Source organism: Zosterops lateralis (assembly GCF_965231275.1).
Source record: "Zosterops lateralis genome assembly, chromosome: 27".
Lineage (NCBI taxonomy): Eukaryota > Metazoa > Chordata > Aves > Passeriformes > Zosteropidae > Zosterops > Zosterops lateralis.
Genome location: NC_139787.1, coordinates 450,624 through 460,924, shown reverse-complemented (window position 1 = coordinate 460,924; position 10,301 = coordinate 450,624). Strand labels below are relative to the sequence as shown.

The following is a 10,301-nucleotide window of genomic DNA, read 5'->3' as shown; positions in this document are numbered from 1 at the left end:
GAGGTGGCATTCTGGTGCTGCTGTGCACTGAGGTGACTCTGGGCTGGTCACAGGGGTGACATTCTGGTGCTGGTGTGCTCTGAGGTGACTCTGTCCCAGCCATGGAGGTGACACGGGGTGCACTGAGGTGACTCTGTGCCTGTGGCACTGAGGGACACACCAGTGTCAGGGGGTTTGGAGTCCTGGGGGTCTCATTTTAGGGAATTTCGGGGGGTTCCTGGGGGTGTTCCTGCTCAAGGGGTCTCAGAACAAGTGGTGCAGCATTTTAGCAAAGCCAGGACCCTCCCAGGCCCCAGAAAAGGCCCCACCAGTGGCTCCAAGCTCTCCTCTCAGAGCTGTATCCTGGCTCATGCTCAGTGCCTGCTCCAGAGGTGTTTCTGCAGGTGAAACCACATTCCCAGCCCTCCCCACCGTCTCGGAGCAGAGAGGGTTAAACCCCAAGGCTCCTCGGCTCTGCCATGTGCTCATTAGATGAATTCTAAGCAGACATTTATTTACTTTTGCCTGGATTTCTCCATCTGGGAGGCAGGGCAATGAATCCCATCTCCCCAGAGCGTGTGGGGAAGGGGAATTGTGTGTTCCTCACTGGGATCCCTCAGGAATTGTGTTGGGTTAGGGGCAGGTGTTGAAGAGACCACGGAATAGAACTGCTCAGAGCTGAGCATGGGCTGAGGTCTGGGATGGGGAGATTTCCAAAATTCAGACTAACAAAACCCCATCAATATCCACGCTGATCCCTGTGGGAATCTGTGTGCTTTCCCAGTTGTCTGTCCAGGACTGGCCTTGCAGGTCAGAGACCAGCCCTGATTATTGAGTTTTGCCAGGAGAATTTTGGGAATGCTCCACAGGAGCCTGGGCTTCTCCCTGGCAGAGTCAAGTCTGTGAGGAGAGGAAATGTAGGTTTTTTTCAGCCCAGCTGATGTTAAATGCCTAACAGGGTTGTTTGAGTGCTGCCCTTAGAAATCTGTGGAACTTGTCTGGCACCTCCAGAAATGGGAGCTTGAGGCTCCTGGCCGTGCTCACTCTGCTCCCCCACGGCTGCTGAACTCTGTGAACTCACACCAAAAAATCCCTGGTTATTCAGCCTTTGGTCACCGGCCAAAAAACGAGTTCTGTAGAGAGGAGCTGCAGAGGGCTGTGAGCTCTGCTGAGCACACCACCAACCTCCTGAGCTCACTCTTGCATTCTTTCCCCTCGCTCTCCTCACCATGGTCCCTCCTCCTCCCTCCAGCACATTTCTGGGAATTGTTCCCTGTTTCTGGCCCAGCTTTGTCACGGCCGGGCTCGGCACTTCCTCGCAGGAAACCGGGGGCTGCCGGACACCGAGAGCCGGGGTGATGGAGAGGGATGAGGAAACTCATCTCTTGAGCATTCCCTTGTTTGCCACCAAAGGCATCAGCTCAATTAGCACAAGAGCACTCGAGGAGGTGTCGCTCAGCTGGCAAAGGGGGCTTGGGGGTGTTGTTTTGGTTCTCTAATGCTCCATGGGGTGTTTGTCCTCAGTGAGCACCAGCAAAATGGGATTTGGGGGAGGAATTCTTCCCCTGGGAGGTCCTGGCATGGGCTGCCCAAAGAAACTGTGGCTGCTCCATCCCTGGAAGCATCCAAGATTGGGTTGGATGGGGCTTGGAGCAATCTGGGCTAGTGGAAGGTGTCCTTGCCATGAATTGGATGAGCTCTAAGGTCCCTCCAAAACCATAATTCAGTAATTCTGGAGGAGCTGTGTCTCTGGTAGCCTTGGTGGTGACTCTTTGGAGAAGGGAGTGAAGCAGCCACATGGCCACGACAAGGACTGGACAGATTTACATCCCTGTCCCAGTGAGAGCCTGGGGTCAGCCAGGCCTGCAGGAAACTCTGTCCCTCGCTGGAGCAGAGCTGCTCAGCTGGAGGAAGTGAAACTTTGGTCGCAGCCTACAAGGGGAACTGTCTGTCCCAAAACTGCCCATGTTTGGGTATTTGGCTGCACTGAGAGTCTGGAGGTTTTTGAGCTGCACTGAGTGTCCCGTGGGTGCCTTGTGATTTTCTGTATCTTCCGCATTTTTCCGTGTCCCGTTTGTGCTCAAACAAATCATCACCAAACATCCCAGACTGGTGTAACTGAGCACCTTACCCTGAGCCCCTCCATGCATGGTTTGGCCCCAAAACACAGCCCTGATCTGGGTCCAGGTTGTTCGGAGTCACTGCAGGTCACAGCACGGTGAGAAAATTAAAATTCTCAGCAGTGAGACACCCAAGGGTGGTTAATTAACCCAGCTCAGAGACCCTCCACACTGCAACGAGCCCTCCTATGGGGAGCAGACCTTTGGAAGCACAAACAGACCCTCTGGGGTGGGGATTTGGGTGCCATGGCTGGTGTTCTGAGCCATGATGTGCCCAGAGCTCCCCACATCTCAGGGCAGAGGGAGTGCAGGGCGGCCCTGGGGCCAACCCAAGCAGGCGGCAGCTGCGAGGGAAGGAGTGCAAGGAATGCAGCTCCTCTCCTGCAGCAGCGTCAGCACTGTCAGCCTTGGCACAGGCAGTGACACCCTGAGCAGGGGCAGCTGCCAGGGGTGTGGGGTTGTGTGTTTTTGTGGCTGCAGGGAAATGTTCCCTGCTGGAGGGATGGTGGATGTTTCCGATTTCTTTTCCGTGCCTCAGTTTCCCTTCCCCTCACAGGTAGGAGGCAGGTGGAACTGCAGGGCAAGGTTGTTTTGGCTGTCTGGGATGGGCACAACTCCACAGCAATGCCAGCAGACAGCCAGGGCAGCACCTGCTGGGATTGATTCACCTTAATCCTCCCAATCCCGAGCCCCCCGCAGGGTACAGAGGGCAGGACCCACCTGCCAGTGAGGCTCTGAGGTCCCTCAATTCTTAAACCCTTGGCAGTTATGAGGAAGGAAAGACCTGCTGGAGTCCTCCCAGCTGGGAATGGTTTTGCCAAAATCAACCATCGACCTCTTGTTTTCATCCCTTCCTACTCTGAGAACTGATACCAGGGGCCACTTCCTCCTGGGCACTGCCAAGTCCAGCCAAATCCTCTTTGGAGAAGCCTGGAAGGTTTGATTTGTATGGCCCCTGTCTCCCTGAGAACATGGAGGAGGTGACACCCTGTAAGTTTGTCACCCACCTGCAGTTAACACAGTGGACTGGGATTTCAGCTCTGTTGGCCACAGGGTCCCAGAGGGTCTGTGGCTCCTCAGTTTTTGTCCTGTTTTCATGTAGAATGGCCTGCGTGACTGTCCTCGGCCTCTCCCACCTCCGAGGCTGCTCTGAGCTGCCTCTCACGCTGCCACCTCCCTCCTTTAGGCCTCAGGAGCCTCCCACAAAGGACAAAAGAGCTGGCAAGTGCCTCTGGAGTTGCCTTTCACCTGCCTTCTGTCTAGTTTTTCTCTCTACACGCTGAATGTTCTGTTACGTGAGCAGGAGAGGGGACTGAGCTGGCCAAGCCCCTTGTGAGACACCCACTGTCCTTCCCACGCCCCCTGGAATTTCTGTGCCACCACAGCCACCAGACTCCAGGGTGCTGCTGACCCTCTTCCCCCAGGAATCCCACTGTGGATGTTGCTTCTTCCCAGTTTTAACAGGGAATTATAACAGGTCACACACAGGGGCAGGATCCCCCCAGGGTGCAGTGTCAGAGCCCTGGCTCCTGTCATTATTGGGAGGTGTTTAAAGGACAAGCTGCACCTGCAGGGTGGTGTTTGTCTGAACCAAAGGCACCTGCTCTGTCCTGCAGCCTCCCGGGGATACTCCTGGAGGAAGGAGGCTGAGTCTCAGCTGTGTGAGCTCTGTGGAGGAAGGCGAGGGCTGGGGAAGCCCCAGTGACCCACATGAGCAAACATCTGGAGCAAAGGCTCTGCTCTCAGAGCACAGCTGGGGGCTGGGAGGGGGGGGATCAGCTTTTCCTGCTGCAAATGAGTCGGGCACGATTCAGCCGAGATTCTTGGAAAGAGGTGGATTGTAGGGTGGGAGTGGGAAGAGATCAAAGCCGATTAGCGGCGTGGAGGGAGGATGTGCAGCCAGACAGGCTCTGTTATCACAACCAGACACAGGGGGATGTGTCACAGGCAGGAACCAGCTCCAAGCCATCAGGTATGGTGGCAGTGATTGTCCTGTGGATCCTGGGACACATTCAGAATCACAAGGACGAAGGACAGAGGGGAACTGCTGTCATCAGGCAGAGCCAGATGGTCACTTTATCCACGCCCCTTCTTAGGAAGCTGGTTTAGTCACCCTCTTTGATTAAATTCTGTGGAAGAATCACGGGGAGTTCCTTCAGTACTTCCCAGAAACTGGAGGAAATGTATGAGATGGGGTGGAGTCCTTTCAGGAAATCCAAGGTCTCAGACCTCACCACCACCTGCCTTCCCAGCACCTGAGTTACACACCCTCCACTGCCTCAGTGCAGCCTGGCGTGACTGGCTGGAGTGGGATTAAACAGATGGATGTGGATTTGAGCCTGCTGCAGTGTCTGTAATGGATATACAAACCCGAGCTGTCTCCCACCCCAGTTTCCTAATTCCTTGTGTTTATTATGGAAGAGCAGAGCTTCCCTGCTGTAGGAGTGGGGTTGAGGATGATGCATTAGGAGAGCGATGAAGGTCCAGACAGCTTTGACTTTTCCCCTCTGCTCAAATTTTCCCCGAGGGATGGCACCATCAGGGTCAGCACCCAGACCCCTGTGTGCCCCTAAATCCCTGCCTGTCCCCAGTGTAACCACAGCCTCAGTAACCCTGTGCAAGCCCCATCTTTAATCTGAGCCTCTGTGACACTGATCCATCCCTGCGTACCTGCCACACTGTGCAGAGGGATGGGGAACAGACTTGGAGAATGGGAGATCTTGTCACTCAAGGGCTCTTTAAAGGACATTGAGAGCCTCATCACAGCCCAGCAGCCCCTGCCCTGGGTGGTGGGTTCTGTCCGCAGCCCCCTTCCAGGGCTGGGGCTCAGCATCATGTCCACACTCTGGGCCCAGCCATGCTTCCCCCAGAGCCAGCTGCCAGCACAGGGTAAAAAATAGGAAGTGCTAATCCTTATCACTCCACCTCTTCCTCTGCTGTCTACAGAGAATAATTGTCCTTTTGATCCAGAGAAAAGAGTCCACCTTCTCCCACACCTCCCACCTCCACCCTAGCCCAGCCCTCTCCCTTGTGGCTGCAGTAAATCCTGTACATTTTGAGGGTGCACAAGCAGGAATGCTGTGTCTGATCACACCTGCATGACCATTCAGTAACTCTGGGGGTAGAAGAGGCAGGAATTAACCTGTCAAAGTGTGATTTTCTTGCTATCCTTTTAAATAGACTCCCTCATTCCAGAAGAGACAAGTCAAAAAACCCTCATGTTGAAATCCTGCTGGCTGGAGCAGTTGAGTCTGACATCAGCAAAGCTCTAACTTCCTCGCTGTTTTGCAGGTAAAAGATGAAAAAACCATACAGGAAACGTTTGACCTGAGTGACTACGAGAAATGTGAGGAGCTCCGAAAGTCCAAAAGCAGAAGCAAAAAGAACCACAGCAAATTTACCCTCGCCCACTCCAGGCAGCCTGGAAACACGGTACGTGGGGCTTGCCCAGATGCAGCCAGGCCAAGAGACACTGGCTCCAGGGCTGGGCAGGGATGTGGATAATCCTGGGGGATGCCAGGGGTGTAGATGGTCCTGGGGTTTGCTGTGTGGGGCAAACAGGACTGGAAGTTCAGCTCTGCTTTGCCTTTTCTGTAGAGGCTGCAGGCCTCACACTGGCCTCTGTGTGAGTTCCAGCACTGACCTGAATTCCCTCTTTTGTAGGCACCAAATCTGATCTTCCTGGCTGTGAGTCCAGAAGAGAAAGAGTCCTGGATTAATGCCCTCAACTCTGCAATCACACGTGCTAAAAACCGGATCTTGGATGAGGTGAGTGGGATTCCAGGCTGAACCCTGGCTCCCATGTCTTAGCCCAGGTGAAGATTTGAGACTGTTGGGAACAGCCCTGGCTTGGGGACACAGCCACACAGAGTGTCCCCAGCAGAGCTCCTCCTGCTCCTCAAGGGGAGTGTGGAAATCCCAGTTATACAAAGCAGCTTCTGCCAGGAAAAATAACTGGGCAGGCCCCAGCTCAGCCTCCTCCTGGGGACACAGGGTGTAACTCAGAACTCCAGGTGGGCTGGCAGAGGCAGGTCAGGGTGAGCATTTCCACATAGTTCCCTTCAGTGTGAAGGAGAATTTACCTGGAGCAGGTTGTGCTCTCACTCCCAGGGCTGACTCTCACATTAATGTTTCATGGCCAGCCTTTCTCAGCTCAGACCAGTTTCAGGTCTCCCATTCACACTCAGCTTCCCGCAGAGCACTGCCAGGAGGCTCTTTCCTCTCCTGGATGGCAGCACAGAGCCTGTAGTGAAGGAAAACCAAGGTCAGACTACGGGAGAGGCTTTAGAGCTGGAAGCAGCACAGCAAACTCCAGGAGAGATGGTTTCCAGGAGAGTCTGTCACGGGGGTCTTTGCCAACAGGTTCAATTGTCAGGAATTATTGAGCAGATGTAATCCCATCATGGAACAGAGAGGAGAGACCAGGCAAACACTGGGTCACTTCCAGGACTCCCACACCCCATTTCCTGCCAGTCTCCTCCTGCTTAGAGCTCCAGGAACTGGGGATGGCTGGTGTTCCACGCTCACAGCCCGTGTCACCCTGCAGGTCACCGTTGAAGAGGACAGTTTCCTCGCCCACCCAACGCGTGACAGAGCCAAGATCCAGCACTCCCGGCGCCCTCCCACGCGGGGTCACCTCATGGCTGTGGTAGGTACAACCAACCCCAGACACCTGCTTGGGTGAAATTTCCCTGGAGGTGTTACCCCAAGCCTTTAGAGGGGCAACACGTTGAGACGTGGGAGTGGACCTTGACAGAGGACAGCAGGCAGTAGCTTGGTGAATCATGGAAAGCTCTTTATTATCTGACTCCAATAGGCTTATATACATTTTGTACAGAGGGCCAAGATTGGCCCAAGGAGGTTACAACCTCCTGACTCCACTGGTCAATATGACCATCAGTCAAGTTCTCTCTCAGAGAACAAGAATGCAAAACATACAGATAATTTCTAAGAATACTTATTGTTTACATGAAGCAGCGTGAGAAAGCTGCTGCAAAGACTCAAACACTTGAAGGCAAAAAATTCAGGGACGACATGGAGGTGTTCCCATTTGTAAGTAAGTGCAAGGAGAGCTGGTGTTGGAGCTCTGTTCTGAACTGAGAGTTGCCATAAGGAGAGCTCTGGGTTATCAGCTCTCATCCTCTGTTCTTGTGGAGCACTGCAGTGTGCAGACATTCTGGCTCTGTCACTGAGTGAGGGACCATTCCCTCTCCTTCTCCCACAATGCAGAGATCAATGAAAGCAGGGACATCCACTCTGGTGCCAACCCAGCTCTGCTTTCTGCTCCTCCAGGCATCTACCTCAACCTCCGACGGAATGCTGACCCTCGACCTGATCCAGGAGGAAGACGCCTCTCCGGAGGATCACGGCACCTGCGAGGAGAGTTTCCGGGTGGACCTGGACAAGTCCGTGGCACACCTCATTGCCGGGCGGCGCTGCTCGGACTCGGAGAACACCAAGTCGACGGAGAAAGGGCGGACGGGGAGCCTCCCACGGCAGGAGGTGACCTCGTGGGACAGAGCTGGGCCGCGCAATGACTCCTTTGACAAAGGGACCATGTACACGCCGCAGGTCCCCAAAAAGCTGTCGCACTCAGAAAAGAATAAATGTGCCTCCATGGAAGAAATCCTGTCCCGGCGGGACTCTTCCACGCACCGGGCGGTGCTGAGGAAGGGGCTGGAGGCTCATTTTGCCTCGGCAGAGCCGGAGCAGCTCTCTCGGATACAGGAACTGGTTGCACTGAAACTGGAAAAAACTCAGGAACTGCTGACAGAGGTGAAGGGCTACGGGGAAGGCAAGAAAAAGACTAAGGACTCCAACACCAGCACCACCATCACCACCACCTCTTCTTCCTCATCATCTTCCAAGTCGGACTCTGAAAGGATCCTGCAGGAATCTGAGAGGCTGCTGGGGGAGGCTTCCTCCACCTGGAGCCAAGCCAAGAGGGTGCTGCAGGAGATCAAAGAGCTGAGGGACCTGTACAAACAGTTTGAGCTGCAGCAGTCAGACTCGAAGCCCAAACAGAGCTCACAGTCGCAGTTTAGGAAGAGCATGATGTGAAGGCAAGCCTTGGGATGGGAGGGAGGGACTGGGGAGGGCGGCCATCTGGTCTTTTTTTTTTTTTTTTTTTTTTAATTATTATTATTATTTGCAGTGTTCAAAAAAGAGTGAAAAGGTGCCTGTTCTCTCCCAAATTCGCTTCTCAAAGCTTAGACCCTTCCTTTCCTCCATCGCATCTCCTGATGAATCAACCCAGTGTTCCAATAAATCAGTTGCAGTTTATACCTCCTTTGTCAGAGCTCCCTTTGCACTGCAGGCCCCAGCTCCTGTCGTGCTCCAAGCACTGATTCCCAGGAACTGCCCATGTCTGCCTGGAGCATCCCATGGGACGGAGCTGGATGAGCCCTGGCATTGCTGCTCTCACTGCCCCGAACTACATCTCCTTCACTGGGACACTTGCCCTGTCCCCTCTCAGAAATAAATGACATTAAAAGGTCAAGAAAGGTGTTCATCCCCACCACTGGCTGGAGGTCCCCATTATCCAGGAACTCTCCTGAAGATGTAGGAAATCCAGGCTGGTCTCCAGCGTTACACAGGCCATTGAGGCATTTGCTGGGTGCAGTTTTGCAGAGCTCTGTCCTGGCACGTTCCCCTAGAAAAGCTTGGGCTCAGCAGCTGTTATTTTGGGGAGCACACAGAGCCCTCTGGAAGGGAAGCAGCAGCACAATCCACGTCCACCCTGATCCTGTCAGGCCATGAATGCTTCACAAACCTCCTTCACCCCGAGCAGTGGGAGGTAGCAGCAATGTGTCCTCCCTTCAGTGCAACCAGAGGATCAAAGCCTTGGATTTGACAGCCCACACAGGCAGTTGGGGGGGAGTTGGGCTTTTCCATTCTTATATCTTTTTTTTTTTTTTTTTTTTTTTTTTTTTTTTTTTTTTTAACCTTTTCTTCGAGCTGAAAAATCAGGGTGTGTGCGGGAGCCAGACACCACAAGCCAATGGCAGTTTTGGTAGGTTTGCCTTGCTCTCTCAGGTGTCACAGTCAGACAGCAGCAGGCTCTGCTTGGGCTGCCCAAGATCTGAATCAGCCCTGCTGGAAGGAAAGCTGAGCCCGGGGCAGAGCTCAGATCGTCGGCTCATGGGCTGGCTCAGCTTTCACACCCACGAGCAGGACGTGGCTGTGTCTCACAAGTTCACTCGTGGTAACTGTTCCTTGTTTTTTAAAAGGAAACCTAATTCCCTTACCTACATGGCAAACAGTCCACAAAAAATATTAAACCCACAGAGTTACTTCCTGGTTGTGCTTGGTGTTTTCTCTTTCTTTTCCTTTCCTGGCTGCGATGACAAGATTTTTTTTAAATTAAAGAAAAAAAAAATGAAACTAAACCCCAAACCTTTCTCAATGAGTTTGGCTTAACCAGCCTCCAGTGATACTTCCAGGGATAACTTTTAGTGCCTTTCCACGCTGATGAACTGGATTGCTTCACAAAGTTTTTTTTTTTTTGCAAGGAATCACTGAACTTTTTTTGTGACCTGCATCCCACGTAGTGCCAGCGAGGTGCTGTGTTTGTGACTTCCATATCAGCAAGCCTCCTGAGATTTTGGAATGCTCTGAGTGGAGGCCTCTGGAAGAGCCAGGAAGGGCTGAAAGCTCACCACGAGCTGGTGCAGCCACCCCTGGCACACCTGAGGGAGGCCCTGAAGTTCCTGAGGACAGTTTTGGGGATCTTGCCTCTCTGCTCACCACTCAGTTTTTCCCCTTTTGTTTCCCTGCTGCCTCCTGCCAGCCCCATGCCCGGCCCCTTTGCCCTCAGTGGCATTCCCAAAGCTGCTGGCATGCTGCAGGGAGCCCCACGGAGCTGCAAAACCCAGGGCAGCACAGAGGTGGCTTTGTGCATCACTCCCTGGTCGGTGGGTCTATCCATGCGGGGATAACACTGCACAAAGGGGCCGTGCTCAGCCAGCAGTGGAGCAGCCGTCTGCCATGCCCAGAAAGGGCTGGCATTGTCCAGTGTGGCAATTATGTTGGGTCTGGAGACAAAACACTGGATCATTACAGGAATACAGAGTGCCCTGGCCGGGCAGTGCACAGCAGAGAAGTCTGAAGCCTGATAATGGCCAAGAACTCTGGGTTGTGCCTTGAAAACACACACAGAAGAGGGAAAAGGGGGCTGGGAAAGGGGATTTCCCATTACACTAC

At 53.6% G+C, this 10,301-nt stretch overlaps 1 protein-coding gene across 1 annotated transcript in view; it reads left to right on the top strand.

Moving 5' to 3' along the window:
• The window catches only part of PLEKHO1 (pleckstrin homology domain containing O1), a gene marked incomplete at its 5' end in the record, with an annotated part of 11,961 nt that extends 2,604 nt beyond the window's left edge, over positions 1 to 9,357 (top strand). The window contains 4 exons of the mRNA XM_083879013.1: positions 5,391 to 5,531; positions 5,763 to 5,867; positions 6,646 to 6,747; positions 7,392 to 9,357. Of these exons, the coding sequence (XP_083735139.1) occupies positions 5,391 to 5,531; positions 5,763 to 5,867; positions 6,646 to 6,747; positions 7,392 to 8,159 (1,116 nt within the window). The remainder of the gene's footprint in view (positions 1 to 5,390; positions 5,532 to 5,762; positions 5,868 to 6,645; positions 6,748 to 7,391) is intronic.
• Between the last annotated feature and the right edge of the window lie 944 nt (positions 9,358 to 10,301).